The sequence below is a fragment of the Pan troglodytes genome, chromosome 12 (genome assembly GCF_028858775.2).
Source record: "Pan troglodytes isolate AG18354 chromosome 12, NHGRI_mPanTro3-v2.0_pri, whole genome shotgun sequence".
NCBI classification, from domain to species: domain Eukaryota; kingdom Metazoa; phylum Chordata; class Mammalia; order Primates; family Hominidae; genus Pan; species Pan troglodytes.
In genome coordinates this window covers 98,684,792-98,697,392 of record NC_072410.2, presented here as the reverse complement: position 1 = coordinate 98,697,392, position 12,601 = coordinate 98,684,792, and the positions used below count along the sequence as shown (strand labels likewise).

Below are 12,601 nucleotides of genomic sequence, written 5' to 3'. Positions count from 1 at the left end.
GCTAAGTGTCCATCTCTGTATATTTGGTTTGTTCCTCAATTAAGGTATGCTCCCATTGGTCATGCACACTTCATGGCCACATCCACATATCCTCCCCAGGTTTTTCCAACATTCTTTAGAAAATTTAAAAATTCATTTGGGGTTGGCCAGGTGAGGTGGGTCATGCCTGTAATCCCAGCACTTTGGGGAGGCTGAGGCATGTTGCCCAGGCTGATCTCGAACTCCTGGGCTCAAGCGATCCACCCGCCTCGGCCTCCATCTGAACACCTGACTTGAGGTCAGGAGTTCGAGACCAACCTGGCCAACGTGGCAAAACCCTGTCTCCACTAAAAATACAAAAATTAGCCAGGTATGATGGCACATACCTGTAATCCCAGCTACTTGGGAGGCTGAGGCATGAGAATTGCTTGAACCCTGGAGGTGGAGGCTGTAGTGAGCCGAGATTGCACCACTGCACTGTAGCCTGGGTGACAGGGCAAGACTCCATCTTAAAAAAAAAAATTCATTTAGGGTATAATTACTCACTTGCTGATTCTAAACATTGCCCTCTGGCTCATGTTGAGTTTGAATCTTGGTCACAGGAAGACACAGTAGGACACAGAGCATAGAAGAGTGGAATTCTGTTTTCCTTAGGCAAAGGGACACCATGATAACCTTTTCAAAAGACCTGGGGGAGTCTGACTTCTTCAGTTCCGTCTGTTCCCCAAATATATATAATTCTAAGATCCCCCTCTTTCCTAGTCAATGCCCTAGATTTCGTATAAAAGACTGGCAGCAATGTTAATCCAGCTGGAATTGCAATTCAGCAACCTACAGGATCAATTTATGAACTTGAGGGCCACAGATGGAATAAGATTTATTAAAAATAGTGGCCCTATATTTTAATGCCTTGCACATTCTGGCATCTGAGCTTTATATTATCTTGCTTTAAATTATCCATTTTTTTCTCATTCCATATTCCTCATCCTCTTTAAATTATTCTACCATGACAGTTATCTAGTCTCCCAACGTCTCACCCCTAATCAATATATGGTTCTAAGTGAAACTAGATTTTCTTTCTTTCTTTCTTTCTTTTTTGAAACAGGGTCTCATTCTGTTGCCCAGGCTGGAGTGCAGTGGCATGATCACGGCTCCCTGCAGGCTGGACCTCCCAGGTTCAAGCAATTCTCTGCCTTTCAGCCTCCCGAGTAGCTACGACTACAGGTGTACGCCATCATGCCTGGCTAATTTTTTGTATTTTTTGTAGAGATGAGGTCTCACCATGTTGCCCAGGCTGATCTTGAACTCCTGGGCTCAAGCGATCCACCCGCCTCAGCCTCCCAAAGTGCTGGGATTACAAGCGTGAGCCACTGCACCTGGCTGAAAACTAGATTTTTTAAACTTTATACTATGCACAATTTCAGAGAAGTATAGAAAAAATAATGATAATTGTATAATGAATCCTTATGTTTCTGACATCCAGCTTCAATACTGATTACCTCATGTCCAGTCTTGCTTTGTGTATATGCATACCTACTTCTCAACCCTAACTGGATGACTTTGAAGCAAATCCCAGATGTCGTATCACAAATATAGTTGCTCATTCCACATGGTGAAGAGAAGATGCCTTTCCTTTCCCTGCACTTTGACACAAATACCAATTCCAAATATCTCACATTTCCTCTGAAGCCTTGTACTATTTCTGTATTATTTGAGATCATTTGTATTGCAAGTAACAAGCTAACCAGAGCTAACATAAGCACAAATGGAATCCATCGGTCCCTGGTGGTCTAGTGGTTGGGATTAAAAAAAAAATTCGTTGAAAGAGTGCCAAAGCATCTTACAGAACCCTGAGAAAAAACTGAATTCCACAGGAATGGCAGGAACCTTGACAGCACTGGCCTCTGAGCAGCAGGCATCTCAGACCTTCTAGGCTGTTGTCATGAACGTGACTCACAACACCTTTCCAAGTTTCTGTTTTGGTTAGATGTCTATAATCCTAGAAGAAAGACAGGAGAATCTGATCCTAGACTTGGGTCAGGTGTACACTCCTTGACCAATTAGCCACAGAGAAGAACAGGGAGGTGCTGCCATCGAGTCCACCTCTGGCCAGGTGAAGTGGCTCACGCCTGTAATCCCAGCACTTTGGGAGGCCGAGGAGGGTGGATCACCTGAGGTTAGGAGTTTGAGACCAGCCTGACCAAAATGGCAAAAGCCCATCTCTACTAAAAATACAAAAATTAGCTGGGCATGGTAGGGGGGCACCTGCAATCCTGGCTACTCAGAAAAGCTGAGGCGGGAGAATCGCTTGAACCCAGGACGGGGAGGCTGCAGTGAGCCAAGATTGCGCCACTGCACTCCAGCCTGGGCAATAGAGCAAGAGACGCCATCTCAAAAAAAAAAAAAAAGAAAGTCTACCTCTGTGAGTGGAGTCAGGGATTTGCCAGAGATGGGACCACGCAGGCATCTCTAATCCACCATGTGGAGCAAGGCCAGGAATCACTGAAGAAAGCTGAGCCCGAAAAGGCAGGCAGGAATCTTACAGGTCATGCTAAAGGGTTTGGAATTTATAGGGAGACCCTGAAGGATTTTATAATACTCTAGTTTTTGGCATTTTTTCCCTTTTATATTACTTCATCAGTCAAAACAGACTTCTAGAAATCACATCAGCATTAAAGGGATATTGTTACTTCACCTTGACTTTTTATAGAAGGAGAAAAGTCTCGGTAAATCAGTTCTGTTCCATGAATCAGTCATTAATGCCTTCTCCATAGCCTTTCCTCCATTCAAGTAAATTTAGAAATTTCCTAAGTTTTCTTTATAACAGGTAGCCTAAATCTATATCACACTTTTAAAATAAAAATCTAGGTGCAAATTTGTTCCTATGGTTAAGGTTAACATGTACACTTCACAAACATTGAGACTTTTGTTTTGTTTTCTGGGACAAGGTCTTGTTCTGTCTCCCAGCTGGAGTGGATACAAGCATGGCTTGCTTCAGCCTCAACCTCCTGGACTCAAGCGATCCTCCCACCTCAGCTTCCTGAGTAGCTGGGACTACAGGTGCCTGCCACCATGCCCAGCTAATTTTTAAACGTTTTGTAGAGACGGGGTCCCATTGTATTGCCCAGGCTGGTCTTGAACACCTGGCCTCAAGCTATCCTCCTACCTCGGCCTCCCAAAGTGCTGGGATTACATGCATGAGCCACCATGACTGGCCTAGACTTTTTGATTTAAAGAGACTTTTTGGATAGAAGTGCTTTTCTCTGTTACAGTTATAAATGACTAAAAATACTAGCTATGCCAAAATGGCAACCAGAGGCCGACTGCAAAGCTTCAAAAGGCTTGATGCTCTCCTGGTAGACAAGTCTTCAGTCTCTTAAATGTTTTTTTTCATATGTTGACACTGAAATTTCATTTTGTGTATATGTTGGGATTATGTCACATTCATTTATTTATTCATCATTCACTTAGTAAGTATTTAAGTGCCTGTTTTTCCCAGGTGCTCTGCCGAGTTCTGGGGATATAAGGATGAGCCAACATAGGCCCTCTGCCCTAAAGTTAGTGGGAGAAACAGTAACAAAAGATTTTAATACTATGAGATTAACTGACTTAGTTGTGGTATGTAGAAAGAGACACAGAGCCTGCAGCAAGAGCCTAGGTGAAGACTCAGTGAAACACTACCTATTGAAAGGAGAATCTTTCAAATCCTTAACAGTTATTTTCACCATGTAAAAAAGGCGACATTGCCAGGGAACATCAAGTAAAGAGACAAATGCTCAGGTAAGCTTTTAAATCATATGAGATTGAAATAAGTTGATTCAGTAAATCAGGGAAACTTTTATTTTCAAATGAAGTAAGGAAGAAGCTAGGTAGAAATTAAAAAATCCTATTTTGTATCACCTTTTGCTTATACTTAATGTAGTTTAAGCCATCAATGTATTATACTTTTCTGTGTATGTCTACTCAACAGGAATTTTCTGTTCGCCTGCTATTTGGGTCAGTCATAGATGGTCCCATGTTATGAGAAAGATGTAAAGATGAGATAGATTCAGCTCCTTTTCTCGAGAAGATTATGCCATATAAGGAAGTAATTTGCTGCATGGTCTCTCAGCCTGAGTAGAATCTCTAAATCATGGTCTACACAGCAGTAATGAGGAACTTTGGCCCCTCAAGTGTCAATGAAGGCCAACTGGGGCACCTGGATTCCTATCTCCATCTGGCAGTAATGAGGTGGTAACCTCATTAACCCTGTTAGATTGGTGTTGGAGAAAGCCAGCTAAAACAGAAAGTTTAAGTAAGATCCAGAGTCTCATAATATAAACTGAAAATGTTCAGACTTCAATAGAGACCAGCACTGAGATGACAAAGATGTTAGAATAAGCCCACAGACTTTTAAAGTTGCTATGAGAAAAATGCTTCAATGAGCAAATATGGATACACTTGAAGCAAATGAAAAAATAAAAATCCTGAGCAAACAGGAGATACAAAGAAGAACCAGATGAAAATTGTAGAACTGAAAATTACAATAGCCAAAATAAAAAGCTCAGCAGTTAAGCTCAACAGTAGAATAGAGAAGATGGAGGAAAGAATCAGTGAGCTGGAAGATAGAACAATAAAAATTACCCAATCTTAAAAAATGAGAAAATAGACTGGGGGTGGAGGGAAGAAGAGAGGCTTAAGTGGCTGTGGGGGCTATAATAATATTCATGTCATCAGAATCCCAGAAGGACGAGAGAAACAGGCAGGACTAAAAAACATACTTGAAGAAACATTGGCTGAAAACAGAGTAATCCTTGTAGTGGTGTCCTGATACACCTGATACAAGATAATATCCTGTATCTTGACTGTAGCTATGTCAAATCTTGGTTGTGAATAATGTACCATACCTTAAACTATTAACAATAGTTCTAGATATCATTAAATTTGTAGTCAGAGTTTTCGCATTTTCCTGATTGGCCCAAATGTTTTGAAGTCGGTTTCTTCACATCAGAATCCAAACCAGGTCCACCTGTGGCACCTTCACCCTTCAGTGGGAGTAAGAAGCCGGACGCGTCACTTAAAACCATTCCTCTTACGTTGTCGCCCTCAATCTTACAGGTAAATGGCAAATTCTCTTTCGTATTAGTGTACATGCCTCGATAAAAGTCCAGAAGGGCGGCGGGGGCCTCGGCGGTTGAAGGCCCGCGTGCCCTGGCTCCTGCGAGGGGAGGGCGCCCCCGAGACAGACGTGGAGGGAGGGCGAGGGTCAGGCGCTGGGCTTCATCACTGCGTTTCCGTTTTCTGTGAAATCAAATGGCGCCCTTCCCTTTCCCGGGAAGTCGGTGTCACCGCCCGTTTGCTGTGAAATCAAATGGCGCCCTTCCTTTTCCCGGGACGTCGGCGTCACCGTCCAGCTGGCGTCGGGGCAGCACCCCGGGATCTGGCGTGGCGCATGCGCCCCGACGCTCGGGCCCGCGGGCTCCTTTCTCCGTCGCCGCTCCAGGACGCGGCCTCGGGGGAGCCCTACCGGGACGGAGCCGCGGGGCCTGCGACTTCCCCCGGAGCTGGCCTGAGGTGGGGCCCGGGGAGGCCTACGGGCCTGGGGGTCGCGGAGCCCAGGGAGGGCTGTGGCAGGGCCAGGGCGGCGCGCCCCGGAGGAAAGGCCCGCTTTGGCCCGAGGACGACACGGGAGTGGGTAGCCGGGCCTGTTGAAGCGCCTAGGGCGCCGAGGATCCCGGTTTGTTGGGTGACTCGGCTCAGCTTTTAGAAAGGGGCCGAGCGGGATTTGAACACTCCCTGAGCCCAAAGGCCGGGCTCTCAACGGTAACCGTCTTTCTCAGCCTCAGTTTACCTTTTCTTCCCTCAGGGATTCTCCTGTCCATGGCTGCCACCAAAACTTCGAGTTATGATGAACATTTCAGGCCAGAAAAGTTAAGAGAATGGCCGGAGCCCGAGTCCGTTTCTTTAATGGAGGTGAGATAACGTGGCGTTTTGAGACGTCATTTTGGCGGGGGGGACCCCTCGAGTTTGGGAACTGTTTATCTTAATTTCGCTTCTGTTCTCAGGATTGGGACAGCGCCTGCGAGCAGGTGTTGAAGGGGAATGTTCGGGTTCAGATTTGGCCGAGAGGGTGGCCAAGAGTGTTTCCAGTCGCCAGCCTGGGGGCTGGTGCACCGACGGGGGCGGGCAGCCGGGCGGGTGAAGGCAGCCACCCCAGCTCCCCGGCAGAAGCCAGGTCTGGGCTTGCCAGTCAATTCTGCATACTTCAGCGTCTGGTAATGATTTTCTCATAAAGTTTCATTATTTTGTGTCATCCTATGATTTGCCTCGCTGTGAAAAACTCTTGGAAATTTCCTTTCTTTTTCCCCTTTTGCCCTAGTGGCGGTCGGAGCACTGAGATGCTTAATTTTTCTATGTGTGTGCACAGAAAGCTGTGGATTTCGAAAAGTGCTGCTGCAAATCATGACCTTTTCCTTATATTTCCTGGCAAAATCACAAAGAAGAGCCATCAAAGACAAAAACTGTTTAATTTCTTTAAACAAAGATTATTTGAGAATCTGACTCAAGAATGTACATAACATTTGTTAACAATCTTACTAGGATGTTCTTTAAGAAGGTGACTTCCCAAGATGCTTGTCAATATGTTCTGCTTCTCCAAATAAATAAATAAATTCTAAATTTTTATTGTAGTGTCAGGATACATGTTTAATTGTTTTACATACTTTTTCAGTTGCCATCTTCATTTTAATTAAAAAAAATATTTTAGAGACAGGTTCTTGCTCTGTAGCCCAGGCTGGGGTGCAGTGGCCCAATCATAGCTCTCTGTAACCTCAGACTCCTGGGCTCAAGTAATTCTCCTGCCTGGGCCTTCAAAGCACTAGGATTACAGGCGTGAGCCACCCTGCCTGGCCTGTCTTCTTAAAATAAGTCTGAGAAGGCTTTAAAGCAAGATCCTGTTCCTATTACAAAGAGAGCTTTATTTTAGGAAGACCTGGGCAGCTGTTTGAATATTATTTTAGATCTCATGTGAAGCTATTAAATATGTGGGTAAAAAGAACAACTTTCCTTTTTTGAGATTTCTCTTATTCACAGATTTGGTATTTGAGTTTGGGGTTTAGTTTGTTGTGATGCATTCAGTGTGGCAGAATAGAAAGAAGAATCAGAAATTGAATAACAGTTCTAAGAACCTGTATCATTTTTCATCAGCAATAATTTTTAATGTAACAATTTATCTCTTCCAGATACTGGATTTTCATTGCCTTTTCATTTGTTCACATTTAGTCCTATAAGAATAAAAGCTAGAGATTAGTGCATAGTGATCCAACTGAAAAAGCCCTAAAGTGGGGATTAAAATGCATCAGCTTTACCCAAACTCATAATGGAAATAGCAAGTCCCTAGATGTGGATGATGTTGTTTGGAGGCCATGAGCTCTCACTAATTAGCTCTGAGATTCTGGACCAGTTGAACTAAAGGGAACTTTCTGTGGTTTTTGACTTATGAAGAGATCTAGCAAAAGGCGGGAAACTTCAAGGGCCCTTTAAGACACACCTACTAGCTGGGTGGGGTGGCTCACGCCTATAATCTCAGCACTTTGGGAGGCCAAGGTGGGTGGATCACTTGAGGTCAGGAGTTCGAGAGCAGCCTGGCCAACATGGTGAAACTCTGTCTCTACTAAAAACACAGAAATTAGCCAGCTGTGGCGTCATGTGCCTGTAATCCCAGCTACTTGGGAGGCTGAGGCAGGAGAATCACTTGAACCTGGAGGGCGGAGGTTACAGTGAGCCAGGATTATACCACTGCCCTGCAGCCTGGGTGACAGCCAGACTTTGTCTCAAAAAGCAAGCAAACAAAAAACACCTACTGAATGCCTGAAAAGAGGATTCCTTTAGTAAGCTTTTTAGTGCTTTAAAACATAATTTAATAATATGCTATCAGGGATTTTTTTTAAAATAGTCTGGGTGGGGGGGGGGTGCTGAAAAATGAGTAGGGATTTATTGGATGAAATAAGATTGACTTGGAATTAATCACTCGAGCCTGGTTGACGAGTTCACAGAGAATGGGTTTAGAAATTTTCCATATTTTTATGTTACCAAATAAGCCTCAAGATTTACACTAAAACTATTGGTAAAGTACACTGAGTTTTGTCATTGTAGTTTGTTTCTTCAGGATTCACATCTTAATATTCAATTCTGTAATTTTAGGTATTAGCTAGAGAAGACATTGATGAAGCAGTACGTGCAATATTATTTAGAGAAAATTCCATTGTGAAGGTAAGAGTTGGCTCCACGCTGCATTCTACGTATGTTCTAGGGGAGCAAGAGTGTGCAGAACAACATGGCCAAGAGTTTATGTCACCGTGATCCAAGAGACTCATTTTGCAGGAGTAATGAGGATCCTCTAATTTACTTGTTTGTACTACATGGATCTGAGGCCATGCCCCCTTCTTGCAGGATCACTAAAAGGTCCCTGATCCCACTTGGATCTGTCCTGAAGGGATCTGAGAAGTTGTTCCAATTGCTCCTTCTCTTCGTCCTGGTACTGAATAGAAATTCTTTCCTACTCACACTTGCCTCTTTCTCATATGTTCCCACATTGCAGTAAAACCACTAGAAACAAAATAAGCTTTTAAGGGTTATGACCAATCAGTAACTGATAGTCACTACGAAATTAGCTTAAGGGGCATTTAATTTCAATGAGAGAGACGGAGTTATAATAATACTTTGGGAGGCTGAAGCAAGAGTATTGCTTGAAACCAGGAGTTTGAGAGTTTGAGACCAGCCTGGGCAACATAGTGAGGCCCTGTCACTACAAAAAAATTAAAAAATTAGCCAGACATGGTGGCACGCGCCTGTAGTCCCAGCTACTCAGGAGGCTGAGGCAAGAGGATTGCTTGAGCTCAGGAGGTTGGGGCTGTAGTGAACTGTGATCATGCCACTATACTCCAGCCTGGATGACAGAGTGAGACCCTGTCTTTTAAACAAAAAAGAATAAAACTTTGACATTTGAATTGTGATTTACAATGTGTAAAGAAAGTGCACATAAATTCCCATTTAAGCATCCAAAGAGGTAGATGGGATTACCTCTCTTTCACAGGCCAGAGAGAGGTGTCAAAGTCTAGTGTGCTTTCTACTCTACCAGTTTTGTCCCAGACTTTCCTGATGGTGAAGGCTAGACACAGAGTGTGGGTGACCAGGGAATGCTTGGAAATCCTGAAAAAGAAACAAGAGTTTCATGAGTTAGGAATAGCTTAATCTGATTCATGAGTTAGATATGGTTAAATCTGAAGGCACAGTTATGGTTTAGAAGTTTATATGAGTTCTTCTGCTCTGTGTTCCCAGCTTCTCTTACTGCACTTTATTCTGTGCTTCAGTTATCTTATACTGGGACTTCGCAACCCGAATGTGGCTGAGAGCTTAGTAGAGAGAACAATTTTTTTTTTCCCCCTTACTCGAATGATAGTAAATGAAACATTTCTTTATAATTTATTTTCCTTTTTTGTATCACTTCACTAGAGATTGGATACGTATTTTCAGCATGTGGATACTTTTAAGGAAAGAAGAAAAGAGATGTTACATAAAAAATGGGTTGAAAATGTTGCAGAGCCTCTTCAGCAGAGAATTATGGAAAAAGTAATTTCATATAAAGAGCTTAAAATGAAACAAGAGAATGTTGAATATTATTTACAGCACAGACATAAAATGGTACTGATGTTTTATTTTTCAAATAGAGTATAATTTGAAGAGTTGGTCTAACAATTTCACTGGTTATACAAATAGTTTCCAGCTTATTTTTATATTTAAGATGAGTTCATTGAATTGTAACACACGTATTGCATTCTTAAGCCTGAGGTTGGAGGGGATAGGAGTGTTGATTTGGAACTAGATTTATCAGGAATGATTTTTATGTAGACGTTAATGGAGTTACTGTGGCTTAAACCGTAAGGGCATTTACTTCACAAGAAATTAAGAGGTAGGTGGTCTCGTGGTGGGTTCTGACAGCATAACAATGTCAGGTTTTTTCCTATTCTATTCTGCTATCCTTAGTATTTTCAGTTTATCCCCATCATTCTCACATTTGCCTGATGGTTGCTTATAGCTCCAGATATTAGGTCTTCATTCAGGGCAGGAGGAAGGGGTAAGGAATGGTGCCAGGGGCCTCTTCTCTTACCCTACTCCTTTGCAGGAAGCAAAAAGAGTCCCCAGAGGCCCCTAGCCAACTTTCCCTTAGGTCTCATTGGCCAGGACTGGGTCATGAAGCAAGTCCTAGCCATAAGCAGGGCCTGGAAAGCCACTGTGGCTTTCTCATCTCTCTAGTAGGAAGTGGGCAAAGGAGAATGGTATTGCATGGCTGACTTAGCCAACCAGTAGGTATTAGGACTAACAGTTTCTATACTCTGTTCTACAGTTTGGCTTTACAAAAATTTGGTTTCTTAATTTAGAGATTTTTTTTTTATTTTGAGGTCAGCTCTCAGAATTTAGGTCTCTCTATTTGCAGTATCAAATACAAATCTGTTAGCTTTAGGTGTGCACTACTGGATCTTTCTTACCCCCACATATCTAGTAGATATCTAGAGTAGTGGCTGGGTGCAGTGGGTCACCCCTGTAATCCCAGCACTTTGGGAGGCTGAGGTGGATGGATTGCTTGAGTCCAGGAGTTCAAGACCAGCCTGGGCAACATGGCAAAAACCCGTCTGTACAAAAAAAAAAAAAAAACCCAGGTGTGGTTTTGTGCACTTGTAGTCCCAGCTACTTGGGAGGTTGAGGTGGGAGGATCACTTGAGCCTGGGAGGCGGAGGTTGCAGTGAGCCATGATCGTGTCACTGCACTCCATCCTGAGTGACAGTGAGACCCTAGAGTAGGTTAGCTGAAATATTAGAACATTTAAGTATATTTACTGAGCACAATTTCTGAATATTTACCTTAAATACTTTTTCCTACACACTCTTAAGGGGCAGAGCTCAAGATTGAATCCAGATCTCCAAAGTGCAAAGTTTTATATTTGTGTCCAGAAATGTGATTTCATGGGTATAGGGAGGAAGATCTTAGAAATGGCATGTGTTGAAGTCCAAGTAATTTTAAATGTCAGTAAAGTCATTGTGAATCAACCATATGAGCTGGATTCCAAGAAAACATACATCTCTCAGGCAAGAGAGGCTGTGCTTAGAGTGGGAAGCATCAGAGTCTTGGTCTATCCTGTCCTTAACCTGTCATTCCTGATGTCACACTGTTGAAGGGACCCTCATCAGTTGCAAAACCTTTAGAAAAGAGTTGAGTCTTGACACCGCTTTATAGGAAGAAAACTGGAAAGAGGTGGGGTATTTGGCCCAAGGAAATGACACGAAGGGGAATGAACCTTTTAAGTATTTTGAAGGCCGACATTAGCCGATGAATTAGATGTGTAGAACTAGTGTCTGTACCTGCAAGTTACAAGGCAGATTTAAACTCAACCTAAGGACGGACTTTCTTGAGGTTAAAATTACCAAAAAAAGTACCTGCCTCATGGAGCAGAAAGTTCTGAAAGGCCCATGGATGACTTTAGACTAAAGCTAGATGATTACTTCTCCCAGAAGGTGGTGGAGTCTCATTGCAGTCCAAACTACTTCAGCAGTTTCTTCCAACCGTTTGAAGCTATGCTTTTATATAAAAATGAAATGCAGTATTTGGCTTTTATAATATGAATCTTGCAAAACAGTTTGTATCTAGTGATTTTTCCCTTAAGTATATTTTATATCTGAAGGAAATTATATGTGAAGACCATTATAATCCTGAAGTATACAATCCCTTTTTAAATTTTTTTAAATTTTTCTTTGAGACAGAGTTTTGCTCTTGTTGCCCAAGCTGGAGTACAATGGTGTGATCTTGGCTTACTGCAACTTCTGCCTCTGGGGTTCAAGCAGTTCTCCTGCCTTAGCCTGCCAGGTAGCTGGGATTACAGGCATGTGCCACCATGCCTGGCTAATTGTTTGTATTTTTAGTAGAGACGGGGTTTCGCCATGTTGGTCAGGCTGGTCTTGAGCTCCTGACCTCAGGTGATTTACCTGCCTTGGCTTCCCAAAGTGCTGGGATCACAGGTGTGAGCCACTGTGCCAAGCCTACGATCCTTTTATATGAAGAAAAAGAAACCAAATTATGGAAAGGTAGAGCAGGTTTCTTTGGTTTTTTATTCTTAGGAGCTCTGGAGTGGGGGAAAACCTAGTCATTTTAGAAGTCTTGTAGTTATTGTCTATTCATCAAAAAAAATCTACAAAAGCATTTCCTTTGAGTTTTAGAATAGGAACTCAAAGTAATTTAGACTCCTGTGGAATTTACACTGTGCACAAGGCATGGATACGTGTGATCATTTGTTCATTCATTTACTCACATTCAGCAAACTTGAAGCACAAGAAGGAGAGAGAGAGGTGTGGACAGCTTGTGCAGTGGAGCGTGGCGAGTGTCACAGAAGTCAGCACAGGGATTATGGGACGTGGGAGGGAACACTCCTTTCTACTGGAGATACAGGAAGGATGTCAGCACAGGCTGCCCGGGAGCGCTAATACTTGAGGTTATAATGAGTCTTCAGATTTTTACACTGCCAATACAGGAGTTAAAATGGAGAAATGTAGGTTTCAGTTTTTTGCTCCCATGCAGCAGAAGTAGCCACCTG

At 42.9% G+C, this 12,601-nt stretch overlaps 1 protein-coding gene across 20 annotated transcripts in view; it reads left to right on the top strand.

Moving 5' to 3' along the window:
* Window positions 1-4,969: 4,969 nt before the first annotated feature.
* Window positions 4,970-12,601, top strand: part of FAM228A (family with sequence similarity 228 member A) — a 46,991-nt gene continuing 39,359 nt past the window's right edge. For 7 of the 20 annotated variants that reach the window (XR_010149603.1, XM_063790071.1, XM_024354242.3 and 4 more), the window contains exons 1-5: window positions 5,448-5,532; window positions 5,825-5,931; window positions 6,024-6,233; window positions 8,161-8,229; window positions 9,472-9,660. Coding sequence is in view for 16 of the 20 variants with exons in the window: in XM_063790071.1 (XP_063646141.1) it covers window positions 5,839-5,931; window positions 6,024-6,233; window positions 8,161-8,229; window positions 9,472-9,660 (561 nt within the window). In the remaining 4 variants the exon portion in view is untranslated. Of the gene's footprint in view, window positions 5,077-5,447; window positions 5,533-5,824; window positions 5,932-6,023; window positions 6,234-8,160; window positions 8,230-9,471; window positions 9,661-12,601 lie in introns of those variants that run through there. The other 13 variants (XR_010149605.1, XR_010149604.1, XM_054678278.1 and 10 more) reach the window with 8 other exon arrangements.